The sequence below is a fragment of the Mauremys reevesii genome, linkage group 1 (assembly GCF_016161935.1).
Source record: "Mauremys reevesii isolate NIE-2019 linkage group 1, ASM1616193v1, whole genome shotgun sequence".
Classification (NCBI taxonomy): domain Eukaryota; kingdom Metazoa; phylum Chordata; order Testudines; family Geoemydidae; genus Mauremys; species Mauremys reevesii.
The window spans coordinates 252,621,729-252,639,949 of record NC_052623.1 but is presented as its reverse complement, the minus strand read 5'-3'; the positions used below and the strand labels follow the sequence as shown (position 1 = coordinate 252,639,949).

The window sequence follows — 18,221 nt, the reverse complement described above, 5'->3', positions numbered from 1 at the left end:
TTATTGTGGGCTTGGCGCTGAAGGAGTTTGTGTTCCTCTCCCCTTAGCTGTGTGGTGGACGAGATGGACTTCTCGGGCATGGAGCTGGATGAAGCTTTGCGGAAATTCCAGGCCCACATCCGTGTGCAGGGAGAGGCTCAGAAGGTGGAACGGCTAATTGAGGCCTTCAGGTAGGAGAGCCGTCGCTGCAATGTGCCTGTGGCCCTGCTGGCAGTGAGACACCGACTGTTTACACTGAGGAAAATAAGAGCTGGGACGTGGGGGTGGCAGGAAATAGGTAGAGTAAAAGATTGACTGCAGTGAGAGTGTTGTTTACAGTGTTGTAGCTGTGCTGGTCCCAGGATACTAGAGAGAGGAGGTAGGTGAGGTAATATCTTCTATTGGACCAGCTTCTGTTGGTGAGAGAGACAAGCTATTGAGCTATACAGAGCTCTTCTTCAGGTCTGGGAAAGGTATGCAGTGTGTCACAGCTAAATACATGGTGGAACAGATTGTTTAGCACAAGGATTTAATCCGTGATGCAAGAGACAATTCAAGGTGAAGTGGGTGGTTAACACTTCTGCAGCTGTAGGACAAAGGAGAGGGAGTGACAGAGCTAAACCTCCCTTTGAAGGAAGGGTAATTCCTGAGGCAGGCTAACGGGTAAATCCCATCTGTCCTGCAGGCACAGAGATGTCTGTCTTGCAGGAACTCAGTGGTATTCATGGTACAGAGCGGGAAATCCCTTGGAGGACTGAGGCAGTTACAGGTTTCTAGGACTGCACAGCATCCTCGGGCCAGAGTGAGATGGTCCCTTACATGGGCTGTGCAGCGGGGAGAGCACACAACGAACCTCCCCACCCCTGCGTGTGTGACCCACACACAAGGAGCAGCCATAATGGCACTGGGGTTGCTCTTTCAGCACATGCCTGTGGGTACTGTGCCCCGAAACAGGGAAGTAGTAGGTGGGCCCAGGGCTTCACCCCCACCAGCCATGCTTAGGGGTGCAGGGTACACCAGCCTGTGGAGCCCCCTGGGACACAGTTGCACCCTGAGCTCCCTGTGGGGCAGTAGAGCTGATGCTTAGATGGCACAATTTGCCCTTGGCGCATAAGTTGTGCCTTGGGAGAACAGCCAGATACTCCCAGTTTGTGTGAGATGAAGGCAAGTGTGGTTGTAAAGGAGTGATTTGCTCTTTCATACTGAGGTCCAGTTGAGGGGGAGCAGTCTGGGCCCTGCCACGTGCACATCTGGGGTAGACTGGCCTTTGATTTCCACTCTGGGGTCTCCATAGTATGTCTGGGCATCCCTCCCACTACAGCCAGCGGTACTGTATGTGTAACCCGGATGTGGTCCAGCAGTTCCATAACCCGGACACCATTTTCATCCTGGCCTTCGCGATCATACTCCTCAACACGGACATGTACAGCCCCAACATCAAACCCGACAGGAAGATGATGCTGGAGGACTTCATCCGGAACCTGAGAGGTGAGGGTGTTGCCCCAGGTAGGCATAACTCCTGCTGCTCCAGATTCTGTGCGCTAGGGCTGAAGCCAAAGACAAACTGGGGCGTCTGTAACCAGGGCTGCTGCTCTCTGTGAATCAGAGTGGCAGAAGGTTGAGTTGGAAAAGACCTGTTAGGTCCTAGCTAGTCCATCACCCAGTGGATCAGTGCAGAATTGTCCTCTACAGTATATTCTCCAGCAATATGTCCAGCTCACTTTTAAAAGACTCAAAGGGTGGGGTTTCCACCACTTTTCTTGAGAGGCAGTTTAATAGATATCACAGTTCAGAAGTTCTGTCTGATATTGAAATTTTCCTTTGCTTGATTGCATCCTAGTTACATCCTCTTGGATCTCCTGGAACACCTCCTTTCCCATCTTGGTACTTCAAATATTTGGACAAGATTTCCAGATAGCCTAAATCTCCCCTCCCTTAATTGCATGCTATTCCCTCTGTCTATCCTCAGCCCTCTCCTCCTTGCAATCCACACCTGCCTTCTCTTATCTTGGGTCTCACTTTAGTTGTCATCTAACCACGATCCACATACACATCATCTCTTAATCTTGAATGGAAGTGGTTGAAGCCCCGCTACTGGGGACACTTACAACTAGACCAGACCAAGCAACTAGTAAAGATACAATTGAGCCACGATCCTGCATTGGCAGGGGAATGGGCTGGATCTCCTAATAGGTCTCTTCCATCTCTAAATCAATGGTTATATGAAATCAATGCAGGTTTTATTGCTGAGTGGCCCAAGCTCTATAAATATGAAAGTGTGACTATAAAATGGCAGGGAACACATGGAAAGAAGCCAGCATGCAAAGAGGTGGAATAATGGAATCCTTTGCATTCTCCAGATTATATCATTATATCAGCAGAGAAGGCAGTATATTATACCAAGAGATTATTGCTTCCTCCACATCTCCCCCACACTGACTAGACACACTGTGTAAAGGAGGCAATTGGTGCATGCTGAGGACTGTCGGCTCTTTCCTTGCTCTCTGCCTAGCCTGCTCTACATTATCTGTGCTTTGCAGGGGTGGACGACGGCGCTGACATTCCCCGGGAGCTGGTAGTGGGGATCTATGAGAGGATCCAACAGAAAGAGCTCAAATCCAATGAGGATCATGTGACCTATGTCACCAAGGTGGAGAAATCCATAGTAGGGATGAAAACAGTGAGTTCTTAACCTCTGCTCTATTCTTCTCACCTCTACTTCCCTCGCTTCTGTAATCTCCTCTCGTCTCCTCCTCTACCCCGCTTTCTGTTGCAGTTGCATCCTTCCGTCTCCATTCAACTCTTTCCCATAGTCCCTTCTTTCTCCCCTTCCACTCCCTTCCGTCCTTTAACATTTGCTCCCTTTTCTTGGATTCCCTTCTTTCTTGCAATCTCATTCTTTCTTAATGGTTTTGGAGCTCCCTTAGCCAGAATTTGTCTTAGCTGGTGCACTCATCCTCTAGCCAAGAGTCTTATCACAGGCCCTGCCTGCTGACATCTCCAAGATACACTGCAGTGCTTCAGACTCTCTTTCAGGTTTTATGAGGACATAGGAAACGAAAAATCTGATAGAAAGTGATCTCAGCCAGCTCTCCCAGGAGCTCCCTGAGGAGTGCCAGGGTTAAGAGAACACCAATGGTTTCCTTGGCCGGGACTAATGAGTAACCCAAAAACACACCATTGACCTGAACTGTGTGAAATAATCTCAAGAGGGCCAGAAAGTTACAAACCCGCAGCTGGGGTGATGGCAGGATGCTGAAGAGGGGAAGCAGCCACCCATGATCCATGTAAGCCAGACATGTGGTGATCTGATTCAGTAACATGAGGGCTTCCAGTGACTGCCTGCCCCACCACTCCATCGGGTTCCTCAGAGTCGAAGGGTGTGGGCCAGTTCTTGCGGGGAAAGCGATGATGAGGAGAAGGATGCAGGTGGGCGGAGCTGGTGTCACTGCATGAAGGTTTGAGTAGCTAGAGGTGACACTGAATCATTTGGGTTGGGAGAACAGTGAGAACATTTCCCACTTAACTTCTCTCTTGGTCCTTGCAGGTTCTGTCTGTGCCACATCGCCGGCTGGTCTGCTGCAGCCGCCTTTACGAGGTGACAGATGTGAATAAAATGCAGAAGCAGGCTGCTCACCAGAGGGAAGTGTTCCTCTTCAATGACCTGCTGGTGGTGAGCGTGCTCTGGGATGTTAGGCAGGAGTGGCGCCAAAGGAGGAGCTGGAGATATTGTGAAAGTCAAAAGTTTAACTGTGTTCAAAAAAGAACTAGATAAATTGATGGATGATAGGCCCATCAAGGGCAATTAGCCATGATGGTCAGGGATGCAACCCCATGCTCTGGGTTTCCCTAAACCTCTGATCGTCAGAAGCTGGGACTGGACAGCAGGGGATGGATCACTCAATAATTGTCCTGTTCTGTTTATTCCCTCTTGAAGTATCTGGCACTGGCCACTATTGGGAGAAGGGATACTGGGCTAGATGGACCATTGGTCTGACCCAGCATGGCCGTTCTTATGTCAAAGGAGCTTCTGAATTCTTTGGGACACACTGTCAAAATGGTAGAGCAGGAAGGGACACAGGCTGCTGGCAACACTAGGCCATGACAGCCCCCAACCTCACATCATAAGAAGAGGCCACAGAATCCCGCCTCCCACTGTAAGAAGATGCCATGGCATCCCCCATGGTAAAACGGGGCAATAGTACCTACAGGAATCTCTGGCCCTTCAATAAGCCATGTCCCATGGTGGTTCTGTGTCACGTTAACAAAGCAAGGTCAGTACTTTCCACAGTAACTCCATTCCTCTCAGTGAAGCTCAGTTCTTTATCTGTCAGTGCCGAGGCAGGCAGAGCTCCCCTGCTATCTAAATCCTTCATGATGGACACTGCCAAGCCACTGCCGCATTCAGTGTAGATTATTCATTATTCACGTAGAGACACAGATGTCCATGGCACTTTAAAAACACATTCCCTACCCCAGATCTTGCAGTCTAATTTAGGCAAACACCAGGCAAACACTGAACAATCAGGAGCAAGACTGGGAGCAGACAGGGTGGGAGAAAAGTGCAGCACTAGAAGCCTAATGGTAAGACATGAGTTTTCGGGAGTGATTTAAAGGTGGATTGGGAAGATGGTTGTTCCAGTATCGGCTCGGGCTGTGCCTGTCCCTTGCATATGCACATAAGGGGGGAAGGCTTCTTGTATGCTCACCCCGCATTGTACTCCCCATACAGGAGCTTGAGGGTAGGGACTGCTCCCTGCCAGTGTCCCCCGGGGCACTAGCCAACTGAAAGGGGGCAGAGAGGAGATGCAAGACAATGGCCAGATGAGCAGGGGAGAACGTGCTACATCTTCTAAGGGGCAGTGCAGCATGCACACTTACCCTGTACCCCTGGCTCTCTGGAAGGCATGTTGTGGATGGCTCTGTAATACCCTCACTGCTAGCCCATGCCTTCAATGGCATGCTCTGGCCCACAAGGATCTGCTTGCAAAGTTGCAAATGGGAGAGTGTCAAAGAGAGGCCATCTAAGGAGCAAGGACAGTGGGATCCGGAGCTTTGTGTACATAGACATTCTGAAGGACTGCTGTAAGTTCAGCATGCAGAGTGGCATGGCAGGGAAATCACTAAACAAAGAGCCTGTGGGTTACCATTCATCACTCTGATGCTGGAGTACACTCCAAGTAGTTTGCATTTTTCGTACCTCATTCTTTCCCAGTGTCCTTAGCTGCTGATGTTTCTCCTTTGACAGATCCTCAAGCTTTGCCCCAAGAAGAAAAGCTCCTCGACCTACACATTTTGCAAGTCAGTTGGCCTGTTGGGGATGCAGTTCCATCTTTTTGAGAATGAATGTAAGTCTGCTGAGGGCTGGCTCCCTGGAGGGGATAGGCAGGTGGAGCTGGAGGGAAGGTCCCTGCACCTGGAACCTCCAGCTGGAAAGGTTTCCATCAGCAGGGATTTGAGCATGCTGCCCAAACTGGGGGCTGAATTATTGCTGTATGGGGGCAGTGGGTTGGGGAGAAGTTGCTCCTACCCACTATCCCTTTCATTGCACCTGCACAGGAGGCAGCTAGAATGTGTCTGCTTGCTCCCCCTGAGCATAAGAGGGGTACGGCTCACTCTGCAGCAGACGGGGGTGCAGCTGGCTGGACTGGCGGTAGGGCCAGGACCACACACATAGCCAGCACCAGATGGAGACCATACCAGATGGAGTGCACTCTTAGCAAGTGAGGCTGCAGAGCTTGTTCCCACCCCCCAGGTATCACGTGTCTGGCTCTGCCTTCCACACCACTGTTGTTCAGGTGCTGCGCCTCCTCCCACCACCCCAGAGGCGCCAAGAGACAAAACAGCTGCTGGAACGGCACCCACAAAAGCTTGGCACAAGGCCAAACCTCATCGGCTTGACCTTGATGGTCTGGGAATGGAGCCATTATTTGTCATTATTTAGACTGGTTCTGTGGAGGAGGAGTGCCAGAAACACTCAGCCTAACTGATGGTGCTGGGTTCAGAGAGGGAGGAGATGGCAGCATTTGCACAAGCTGCTGCTGTTGCTAATTAATACTTATGGGCACCTGTGTGGAGTATGCCATGGAGAAGGGAGATGATAATAATACTTAGCCCATCCTCAGCGCTCTTTGCAGATGCTATTTCACCCTCACAGCACCCCTGCGAGATTGGTACGGGCACTATGACTTACATCCCCCTTGTACACATAGGGTGGTTGAGGCTGAGAGGTTAAGTGGCCCAAGGTCACAGAGGGGTGTCACTGTCAGAGCTGGGGTTAGAATTTAGGAGTGTTGATGTTATTAATGTTAGTTACCATAGTGCCTAAGGACCAACCACGAATGGGTCCCCATCATGCTAGACTGGGCAAACACAGAGCAGATGGTCCCTGCCCCAAAGAACTTACAATCTCAATAGACAAGACAGACACAGGGAGGAGGAAGGGGTAGAACACACAGGCTGAGTGAACAATGGGATGGCAGCAAAGGGCACGTTAGTGCCACACTTGTTTGTTTATTTGGGTGGGTTTTGTTAAGAGGGGAATCAGCTAAATGGAAAGAAAAGGGAAGAGGAGGCAGGGTGGAGCAAACAGCCACTCAGCACAGAGCAGAAAAAGTCCAATCAAAACTATAGAAAATTCTCTGAATGTCTGGAGGTCCCTGCTTTGGCTGCTTTTGCAGCTGTCCTGCTGGCTGGAGACTGGAGTCGCTGGCTGGAGACTGGAGTCTCTGGCTGGTTCCTCCCTGCATCCACTTTCGTTCTCAGAACACTGGCCCTCATCTCTCTATGCTCTTTCTGCTCCCTTTGCATCTCCCCATCACATTCCCTACAACTTTCCATTGAGTGGGAAAGAAATGAGTCTATCCAGGTTAGGGTGGCCACTCACGCATTCCCAGAATACTGGCCAGGAGTGGTGTGACTCCAGCCTGGCCAGCAATACCTCGCACATGCCATGCGTGCAAGTTCACGCCAGCAGAGGCAGAGTGTGCTCTTCAAAATGGCATCCCTTGTCCAGTACTGTCCACATCCAGTTTTGTCTCAGTACCGGACGGAGGACAAAGCACTGAAAAATAGGCCTGTCTGATTTAAAGCTGGATGACTGGAGTATGTCTCCCTGTGTCCCACTTCCTCTCCCTGCACAGTGGGCTCACCTCCTAGTATAGGTGGTGCCCCTTGCTGCCTGGGACAGAAAGCAGGCTAGGACCCTTGTAAACCCATGTCTCCTTCCCTGCCATGCCCCTTGCTGGCCTGGGGCGGGTCTAGGAATCCCGCCGCCCCAAGTAGGGCGCTCTGGCGGTCGCCGATCCTGCGGCTCCGGGGGACCTCTGGCAGACGTGCCTGCGGAGGTTCCGCTGGTCCCGCGGCTCCGGTGGAGCATCCGCTGGCATGCCTGCGGGAGGTCCACCCGAGCCGCGGGACCAGCGAACCCTCCACAGTCATGCTTGCGGGAGGTCCACTGGTCCCGCGGCTCCGGTGGACCTCCCGCAGGCATGACTGCGGAAGGTCCGCTCGAGCCACCTACCGCCCTGCCGGCAAAATGCCGCCCCAAGCGCGCGCTTGGCGCGCTGGGGTCTGGAGCCAGCCCTGCTGCTGGCTAGGACAGAGACCTAGAGTGAATTCCTGGCCCCACTGGAATAAATGGGAGTTTTGCAATTGATGGTGCCAGATTTGTTCTGTCCCCCACTGTGTGAGAGAAAGAGTTGTTGCCTGAATGTAAGTCCTTTGCTCCTGTTCAACCCAAGTGCTCTACTGTCATGTCTCAGTCCTGAAGGTTCCCAGAACACATGGAACATATCAGAAGCATTACAGTTATTATTCTGAGTGCTGGAGTTTCCTGCATGCTGAGCTGGTATTTAGTGGGGTTACTGCAGTGCTATGTCAGTGCTGGAGGTTGCTGGCCTCTGCACTGTACTGTAGTATTTGTGCTTGCACCATATTGTGCAGAGTCCTTTTTGCCATGCTGTAACCTACATAGGAAATGCAATCATATGGTGGTGGTGGCAAATACCAGTTACATAGTATTGTCAGTGACTGCAAGGGAGATGCGGCAGTTGTTTCTCGGCGCTGCAGGACACAGGTCCTGTGCTGCACTATGAGACAATCCCCTGTATAGTCACAGCACCTATGCTATAGGACAGCATAGGATCTGTGACCCGAACAGTGCAGGTTCCCAGATGCTGTACATTACGACGATGCACTGCATCTTTGCATCCATGCTAGAAAGTCTTGAATGTTGTGCTGTAGTGGGAGTGATACAGCCACATCTCAAGCAAGGGCTGGTGCTGTGAGGTCTGGATTTTTCATTCTGTCAATCTCTATTCTTGTCTTGTTCTCAGATTACCCCCATGGCATCACCCTGGTGACTCCAGTTTCAGGCTCAGACAAGAAACAGGTACTACACTTCTGTGCTCTGGGTTCAGAGGAAATGCAGAAATTTGTGGAAGATCTAAAAGAGTCAATAGCAGAGGTGATGGAGCTAGAACAGATACGAATTGAATGTAAGGCTTCCAGCATGATCCAGACTCCATGCAGTCATCCTGTATGTATGTCCATGCGTGTTGGGGGGTTGAAGATCCCTTCCATGAGGGTGAACGTTGGAATATGCATGTGATTGTCCCTATGTATGTTCATACACAGAAATGATCTGTGAGTACCTGCGAAGGTTCTGTATATATGAACTGGTATAAGCCACAACTGCTGATAACCTTCATCATGTTGCATTATTTTACTCCACAAGAGGCAGCATGACCCCATAGACAGGGTACTGGGCTGGAAGTTAGGAGACCTGGGTTCTGGTCACAGCTTGCTGGTGACCTTGGGCCAGTCACTGCACCTCTGTCTGTGTTTTGCTGGGTGAAATTCTGTGGCCTGTGCTCTGCAGGTCAGGCTAGATCAGGAGAGTTCCTGCTGGTCTTAACATCTCTGAGTGGATGAGTATTCCCATTGGAGTCAACTGTATCACTCATGGAGTAAAGTGCTACTCCCTGTGAATGTGAGTGTCAGAGTCTGTCCCTCCGGGGGGGTTTACGGGCATGTGCATACACAACATCTCTAATTCCTATTTCTCTCCTGTCTTCCTTTGCCTCTCGGTCTCTCCCTTCTTGTTTGTACATCTGCTCTTCTGGGTGACTCTCTCTTCTGTTTCTTTGTCTCACCTTCACTCTTGTCCCGGTCTCTCCCCATTCACTGTTATCCTTCCGACTCTCAGGGGAGCTGGAGAAGCAGCAGGGGGCAAAGACTCTTACGTTAAAGACCAACGGGGCTCAGATGGAACCACAGTCCAAGCAAGCATCTCCGACAGGTTAGAGGTCACTCTCCTTTGGGGACCGACTGTGCAGCTATTACTCAGACACTCACACAGGTACTCGCGTTGACTTCAGTGGGCGCGAGTGCTCGGCACTCTGAGTAAGGGCTGGGCCCTCAGCAAAGAGTGGAAGTGAGTTGGGCATAAGTGCTCAGCAGGTACCTAAGAAAATTCTTTTAAAGCCTCTCTGAGGGCCACCCCAACTGCAAAATAGCCACAGAGAACCCATTGGAGGGGAAGGGTGAAAGACCAAAGCCAGGAATGGGCAATTGCACTATAAGCTCTTCTCACACGCTCCTACCCACCTGCCTCGTCTAGGTAGCACATTCCTGGCTTGGCTTCTCTGCCATGACTGCCGTTTAAGGCCAGACACAGTGATGATTTGGGTACCAGTCCACAAGAAACTGAGCTGGGATCAGCAGCTCATTTCATCTACCCCACCAAGTGGTTATCACATGATAACAACAGTCAGTTGCCATCGGTCTGGGCTGGAGTTGAACCTAGAGGCTCCATAGCACCTCCCCTGTCCCCTGAGCTGCCACAGCCTCATGCTCTGCTCCTTCTGATGTCATGAGCCGTAGGTTTCCTCACTGATAGGTCTGTTTTATTTCAAAGGCAAGAAGGAGTTGGGGGAGAAGGTCTCAGATAGCACAGTGGAGGTAAGTAGAGCACAGAGCAGCTGAGGTAAGTAATACTCTCTCACTTCAGCTCTTCTCACATTCTCTGTTGTTTCTTTTCTCAGGTTTTAATCAATGCCTCCCCAGCCAGACTGACAATTTTACCAATTTCCAGAGATACAATTAAAAGTTACTGCTAGGACGGGTAATACAACTTTCAAATCCAAACTAAACTTCAAAGCATTTTCAATCCGTCTTTATAACTGCAACATCCCTCATGGACCGAGCTCCCAAATGCCATAGACTAACCCGCGCTGCTACTTAAGGGAAGACTGAGATCCCAGCTAAAAACTTGCCTGGACAGGCCACTGACATTGCTAACACCATGCAGCCACCAGCGTGAACTTACCCGCAGTAACCTTCCCTGCAAACCTTGCCCCAGTGAGTCACCTTCCTATGCAGGGAGCTCCACTGTCCGGTTTGCACACATTTCTGCAGGGACCGCCAGTTCCTAGCAGATACGCTTTCCTACGCAGGGACCCCCATTGCCTCCCAGTTGCCCGTTCTCCCAGCATAGCTGTATCACCGAGGAGATCTCCCCTAAGTGTCTTAGCTGCCTTCAATTTGGCCTTTCCCAGGGCAGTTCTATCCCCCGGCAGATGCCTGTTGCCATAGTGCACTCCAGCCCTCTGCAGCTCTCAGTCCCCTTTGAGGGAAGAGCAGGGGTGGCTCCAGGCACCAGCACGCCAAGCATGTGCCTGGGGCAGCAAGCCGCGGGGGGTGCTCTGCCGGTCTCCGTGAGGGCGGCAGGCAGGTTGCCTTTGGTGACATGCCTGCGGAGGGTCCGCTGGTCCCGCGGCTTCGGTGGACCTCCCACAGGCGTGCCGCTGAATCCGCGGGACTGGGGACCTCCCACAGGCAAGCCGCCGAAGGCAGCCTGCCTGCCGTGCTTGGGGCGGCAAAATACCTAGAGCCGCCCCTGGGGAAGAGGAAGCTGCATTTCCCTTCAGACAACCATTTCCTGAGATAGGTGCTTTCAGTCCTCAGCTTCTAGTTTCCTCTGGGACTGATGTTTCCCTGCAGCTCATTGCCTCAGTCAGTTGGGGTGCTGCTTGCACTTCACGCTTTCCTGGGGGAGGCTTCATCACCTCAAAGATACCCATTCCTGAGAGAAGCTCAGTTACCCTGCAGCGAACCACGAGAGCCCCATTCCTCATAGACACCGGTTCCCAGTGGGCCGTGCGATCTGCCAGCAGACGTACATTCTGCCACCGTCCTCCACACACCTACTCTTGTGGGGAAAGCACCAGCAACCTGCAGACACTTTTTCCCATGTCAGAATTCTGTCTCCCCGCCAAAGTGACCCAGTTCTGGAGGCAGCTTCACTTCCTTACAGCCAGTCAGTGCCCCGGGGAAGCCCAGCAGCCACCCATCCCCCCATGGGGAGCGCCGATACCTGCATCCATCCATTGGTCGGGGGAGTTGTACTATCACCCAGTCCCCATGAGGGAGTCTTGTTTCCTCCCTGCTGCCAGCCAACCACCTTCCTCTCCACCCACCCCCCGGGGATCTCCATCACCTGGCAGATACCCATGGGCAGGGAGAGCTCCGCCATCAGCCAGTCCTCCCAGGAGAGCCCCACTCTCTTCATTGCCCTGCACCCACCCACTTCTGGGAGCCGGCCTGTTGCCCTGCCGACCCCTGTGCCCCGGGGGAGTTCCATTACATTTGGCTTCCGCCCCATTTTCACTCTGGAATCAGTGGGTGCCCATACGTGGGGGAATCTCTTCAGGTCCATGGAGACCCCTAAAGCTTCTCTTCCTTTCCCCTCTTCCTTCTGATTGCCCAGTAATTCGCATCAGCAGAAGAGCATCTCCATTTTCTCTGAGATTATCTAATCTGCTGCCATTTCATCATGCCTTTCTTTTATCATTGTACTAGCTAGATGGGTAATTTCTTTTAACTCATTTCCTTTCACTTACAAACCATCAAACGGATCAGCGGGAGCTGCAGTTTGCTGGAATATGTCAGATTTCTGCTTTTTTCTCTTTGTAAACAGTTTAGCAAATCATCTTGTGCACCTTCCCGCTCAGGGAGATGGGGCAGTGGGACAGGCACGAGTCTTGCTCTGAGCCTCAGCCAATGTCATTTTGCAGAACTGTACAACCTTGATTATCTGAAACCCTGCTCACCAACCCGCCTGCCCTGCTGCCTGGAGCCAGGGCCTGGTCCCCGAGGTCAATTCATTACAATGAGAATTCTCAGAGGCTTCCACTATCAGAACTCATTCACACGTCCCAGGAGGTTTGGATAATCAACGTGTGCATTGTATTTGGAAAGGCTGACCCTGCCTTTCATGTGATGGCAACAAGAGGGCACCTTAGTTCTAGCTGGGGCATGGGAGGGCAGATAGCTATTGTGGGGGGAGAGGGAGCTGTGGCTGGGCCTCATGCTTTGGGTGGGTTATGGTTGATGCAAATGAGATATTGTGGGGTTCAGGGCAGCCAGTAGTAGTAGATGGGAAAATGTCTTGTAACATTTAATGCTTCTTTGACTGTTTCTAAACTAGGTGTCAATTCACAACAGGCTTCAAACGTACCAGCACAACTCCGTCCTGGGGCCCGAGAATGGAACGCAGGCCAGCACACGTCCTAACATGCCACGGGAGAGGCTGGAGACAGCATTGGTACCCTCCTATCCCGCCTCGGCGGGGACACTTGTACAGTGCCAGCAGATTGTCAAAGTCATTGTCTTGGACAAGCCGTGCCTCGCTCGTATGGAGCCGGCCCTCAACCAGACTCTGACCCGCTACGTCTCCTCCGATTCCTGCAGCTCCACCCCCTTGCGCAGTGCAGGCAGCGGGCTCCAAGGGACCCCAGTGAAAATCATCCATCAGCCTCCACTTCCGCCTCCGCCACCACCCTACAACCACCCACACCAGTACTGCCCCCCCAGCTCCCTGCTTCATAGGCGTAGGTACTCCAGTGGATCACGCAGTCTAGTGTAGCCACACCACCAGCACCACCAAACAGCACAGATTTTCCCTGGGACCCTTTCTGTCTTCAAAGAGATCTAGTTTGGGATTTATTTTTTAGTAAAAGAGAAGAAAAACCAAACCTGAACAGACCTAACTCCTCCCCATCTGCCCTGAGATGATGGTAATTGTGAAGAACCCTTTATAGAAACTGCCAGTCCTGGAGCTCACACTTCCACCCGCGCCTCCCGCCCAGCCGCTCACGCCAACCCACTCCATGGACCCCACCATAGTTCTTTGCCACCCTGCTCCCAGTGAGCTTGTTGATTCTCTGCTTTGTGTCTTCTGTTTGCTATCTCGGCCCTTCTTTCTCCTCCTCACCCCTCTCCTCCACCTCGCCTGTTCCCTGCCACAGATTTTATCACATGAAACGTTGACGGGTTCTGACGGGAACAGACTCACCTTTCAGGGCACCAACTTTGGGTAGAGCATGGGTGGGGTAGGGGGAGGAGCTACTGTCCCCAACACTGCTGCCGCCGTTGCTGCCTGCTAAGCTGGAGCTGAGAACTTGTGAGACTCATCGCATGCTTCCGCCTCACCACCCTTTGGTATCTTCTCCTCTCACAGCAGCCGGTTCCACGAGAGAACAAGCAGGAGAAGGGGAGACTGGCCCAAGCTGTGGTAGAACCCAATGATGGCCTCACTTTGGACACCAAAACTCTTTCCGTTGTTCAATTGGGACACTGTATCACGAGAGCTTTGCTGAGACCCAGCAGAACTCATCACATGGAAATACACCTGTGCGGTAGAGTATGCTCAGCGCATGCTTAGGAAAGGAAACACCAAGTTGTTCTGGGGGCACAGAAGGGAGAGATTAGACCCCCAAAAAGCTTTCTGGGGTGGCTGCTTTCTCAAAGATCTAGTGCTGTCCGGATCTGGGGTGCGCACACACGCGCACGCACACACACACACACTTTTCTGGCACAAAGGAATATACTCCCACACCTGGAGGACTCCCCCAGCCCCAACCGCACCCATGTCCTCTCCCAGCTGATTTTTGTATCTCCTTCTCACTGGAATTTGTGCTCTTGAGAAAAAGCCAAATGTTAAGTTCACCTTCTGGGATGGAAAATCCCTTCATTTGATTCTTTCTGTTCAGTGTTGCAGGGAGGGGAATGTTTGGAGCCCACCTTCCAGACAGCCTTGGGGACCCACACTTTAAACATGGCCTCCTGCTTGGCTAGTCTGTTGCCCCCGCTTAAAGCTCCCTTATGGGAATTTGGTCCTGTCCTCACACTCCCACCCTTTGCACACACCGGGATCCCTCCCCCTCCCCCTAAGCCAACTTTCAGCCCTCCAGAGGGAGATGACAGCTCAGCTCCTTTCGCTTATCGGTCACACTGACATGCAGAAAGCCGGCATTAAAATGGGCTAGGGCTGTATTTTTAGAAAAAAAAAAATCTCCCCACGCAGAGGGGAGGAGCAGGTATTAATTAGCTTAAAGGCTTTGGTCTCGCTCGCTCTATCTCCCTGCGAGGCTTAAGCAGAGCAACTTTAGAATTTGAAAATAGGGCAGAACAAGTTTTAGGTCCTTATTTTAGATTTTTAAAAAGCTTGTGAGAGAGAGACGATTTTTCCTTGCCACGTGCGGCTGAGCCACGGGAGCCCGGTGCTGGCTGGTGACACAGCAGTTTTCTTGTCAGTCACCCAGAGGTGGGGGATTGTGGAGGACAGAGATTCATCAGGGAATGTAGGGTTGAGTCAGATACAGCAGGGCTTTTACTCCAGTTGGCGCCATCCCCTTGAGTTCAGTGGGGCTATTCGCAGAAGCAAAGGCTGTGATCTGTCAGGCTCTGCATGTCGGGCTGTCCCACATCCTTTCACGTGTCAGTGGGCTCTGCCGGGACACTTGGCTTGAAGGGCTTGTGATCAGCCAGGGTTTGACCGGGATGAGGATGAAAAAGTTTCTGGATCAGGGTCATGAAAGCCACGCGCTGTGGGATGTCAGCCTGACTCCCAGGCAGGGTCAAGGGGAGACGCTATATTTCGCTGGGGCACCCAGGACAGTGCCTAGGTATTGGCAAAAAGCCTGGTAAGAAGCCCAGCACTTGCTGCTCTATCCCCACCTTTGGAACACACGTACACCCCGTTTCAGTGAGTGTCCCGTGTACACGCACATGCCAATGCTGCTTTCTTGGTTTTGTTTTTCTGTCCGAAGCAGGATGTAATGCCTCTGCTTTTATACTTAATGCCAAATGCAGATTAAAGGGAACAAACAGGCACCACCCAGGGGAAGCTTATGATGAGCCCTCCCAGTCTGTGGGCAAGGCAGGGGCCTGGATGCTGGTAAGGGCCCAAGATTAGGAAGCTCTCGCTCCTGAGAAACCGTCCCCCAGCTTTAGTGGGACCAGTTTTAAGGCCTCCTCCTTTGCAGTGCTGAGCTTTCACTGCGGCCAATGTTACATGGTCTGACTTTCAGCTACCCTCTCCTCCAGTGGGCTCTGGAATGCAGACTGGCTCCCATGCCATCTGGCTTTGTAGTGAGGAATGGGTCTGCCCTTCCAGACTAGCTATAGGCAGGATTTTGTTTGACTGGGCCTTAGCTTACTGGGAAATTCTACAGGTAGAATTTGTCATCTCGCTGCCAGCTAGCAGTTGGTAGCATTTTATTTTTACCCATTGCTGATGTGGAGATGACAGCGTCTAAGCATCTCTGGCAGGTTTCTTCCTTCTCCAGACTTACTCTCTGAGCCTTGAAGGAAGGCTGATTTTTCCCAGAGTTCATTAAGCCAGTGAAGGTTTGTGTGTGTTTAAATAAATTGGATTTTATTTGACACTTAACACAAAGTGACAACAAAACACCTTAAAGTGTTTGATGAAATAATTATTTTAGATAAAATATTCATAACAATGTGAAGTTCCTAGAAGAGAGATTTGCATTATTAATAATTACTTGGTGAAGTTAAGACAACATAAAAAGCAGGAAGCTTTCCTGAGTCTGAGTCCTTCCCTCCACCCCCTTAACACTGGATAAAGGACTCCTCAGTTCATAGGCTTTAAGGTCAGAAGGGACCCTCATAATCATCTAGTCTGGCCTGCACATCACAGGCCACAGACCCTCACCCACCCTTTCCTGCACTAGGCCTGTAACCTCAGGCTGAGTTATAGAACTCTTCAAATCTTGATTTAAAGACTTCAAGTTACAGAGAATCCAGAAGCAAGCTAACAGCAGTGCTAGGATTTACCAATAAATGGGGCGAAGGGGTGTAGTAGGGTGAGGGAGCTCCACTTCCCTGACCTACCAAAGACTGCTTCTGGCATGGAGATTTGGTCAGGGAAGCAATGACATACCATACCACCTCCTCTACTTGGCTTCCACACTGCTGGACATGTAGCCTGTTTCCATGATGGTTAATTGGCAAGGGTTATTTGGTTTATTCCAGGATTTTCCTTTAGTAGAAGTGGTTGCTCTAAAATCCATTGTGTAGTTGAGCCCTCTGGGACTGTGACCAGAGACCCTCTGATGATGTTCCTTTGGGTTCGTCTAAGAGAGTTACAAGCACTTTAAACTGTGTATACACACCATCTGGCCTATTGTACTCCTGTGCCCCACTACTCCTCATCCACAGATGGACAGACACACACACACTCAGTATACTTTTAATTCTGCAAGTAGACACCACTGCACATAACCTGATCACTGGCAGGGTGCCATTAGACAAAGAGATTGAACAAACATTGTAGCGAAAGGTCTGGGGAAAAGCAAGAAACAATCCACCCCTTGCTGTGAGAAACGTGGCCCAAAGAAAATCACCAACCCACACACAATGGTTTTTCTGACTGTGAGACTGGCAGGAGATTTTGGATTGTGAGATCAGGCAGGCGCCTGCTGCAGAAATTAGATAAGCCAAACTGAAGTGATGATTTGCTGCTGCATTCAGATCATCGCTTATTAAACAAACAACACAGCATTGTACAGTAATGGTCCAGCGCACAAGGAGCAAAATCCTCCTTTGGGGTAAAACAAAGTGGAAGGCACTCTGTCCCTTTACATTAGCCCAGAAGATGGCTCTCTGGTCCTGATTCTTCTCTTACACCTGTGTAAATTATCAGTAACTTTGGCAGTTCCCCCAGGGCAACACTGGTATGAAAGAGAGAGAGGGGAGAATCAGGCCAGCAGATACAAGAATATTTGGGCTGTGGCTGTACAATACTACAGTATTTTTTAATATGGATTTTCATAAATCCCAGAAGGAATTCCACAGCATCCATTGTTACCCTTTATGTGTTTGGTCGTAAAGTGGAATCTAACTGACTCCAAATCCTCTTCTTCAAAAACTCAACCATGTTCTGCAGTGTTTTGGGGCTATTGGCCTATAACACTTGAGTATTTTTTGGAAGGTTCAATCTGGAATTATTGTCATATGTTTGTGGGGCTTCTAAAACACAGTTCAGTCCAGGATGCCACGAGCTGCTACTTGGGAGAATCTCTGCTTTGCAATGGGGAATGCAAATCAGACTTCTTTGCTGACTTAGCTTATGCTGCTCCCACTGCTCTAGCAGCCCATGCTAAGGACAGGAGCCTGGAGCTGCGAGAAATGTTTCTTGGGATCTATTTGTAATTCTCTAAAGGCTCTAGCCCATTTTCTCTGGACTGCTTTTCAGCAGCCACACCTGGGACAGCGGCTTTTACGGCATCAGGGTCTCACACCTTCACTACATGGCACATCCCATCTGAATGTTTCTTTTTTAAAACACAAATGTTACCTATGTGTAGGTGTTTGAGAGCACCTCTCTGTCTGTATCTGTTTCCAGCTGTAAATAACCTTCCGAGCAGCTTCCTTCGGGAACAGCGGTGTGGTCACACCTAGCAAAGAATCCAAATGGCTAATATTTTGTAACAAAAATAGACCAGAAGTATTTTATCTGTCCAATTCATAGAGTTTTAGAAATTATATTGAGATATGTCACTTGTGCACTAATGTCTTCTTTGCCTCAGCTAATTCATTGTGTCCTTAGACCCCTCTGTGCGCGCGGGCTGGAGGGGCTAGGCACCAAGGACCTGATTTTGGGAAGGGTTGAGCAGCTTGAGCTCCCACTGACGTCAATAGGAGCTGGCTGTGCTCAGCCTCTCTGAGGATCAGGCCCAAAGGCAGCCGGGAAGAAATGTTTCTCATCAGAGAAAAGCCAATTCAATGCAGGTTTGCCCCCACAGTGTGGTAGAGTGGACAGGAATGCAAAGCCTCCCTCCCGTTCCACTGGAGCATCACACAGCCAGTGGGAATTCATCTACACATTTATGTACTTATGCACCGTTGGGGGAGGAGACCTGCACACACATGCAAAT

At 50.8% G+C, this 18,221-nt stretch overlaps 1 protein-coding gene across 5 annotated transcripts in view; it reads left to right on the top strand.

The window, feature by feature from the left end:
• The window catches only part of IQSEC3 (IQ motif and Sec7 domain ArfGEF 3), a 68,544-nt gene extending 50,713 nt beyond the window's left edge, over positions 1-17,831 (top strand). For 3 of the 5 annotated variants that reach the window (XM_039547650.1, XM_039547661.1, XM_039547672.1), the window contains 9 exons: positions 48-170; positions 1,301-1,467; positions 2,520-2,659; positions 3,527-3,652; positions 5,228-5,327; positions 8,316-8,477; positions 9,188-9,280; positions 9,899-9,942; positions 12,470-17,831. In XM_039547650.1, coding sequence (XP_039403584.1) covers positions 48-170; positions 1,301-1,467; positions 2,520-2,659; positions 3,527-3,652; positions 5,228-5,327; positions 8,316-8,477; positions 9,188-9,280; positions 9,899-9,942; positions 12,470-12,907 — 1,393 coding nt within the window. In that variant the 3' untranslated portion in view covers positions 12,908-17,831. Of the gene's footprint in view, positions 1-47; positions 171-1,300; positions 1,468-2,519; positions 2,660-3,526; positions 3,653-5,227; positions 5,328-8,315; positions 8,478-9,187; positions 9,281-9,898; positions 9,943-10,025; positions 10,106-12,469 lie in introns of all 5 variants that reach the window. The other 2 variants (XM_039547677.1, XM_039547686.1) reach the window with 2 other exon arrangements.
• The last annotated feature ends 390 nt before the right edge of the window (positions 17,832-18,221 follow it).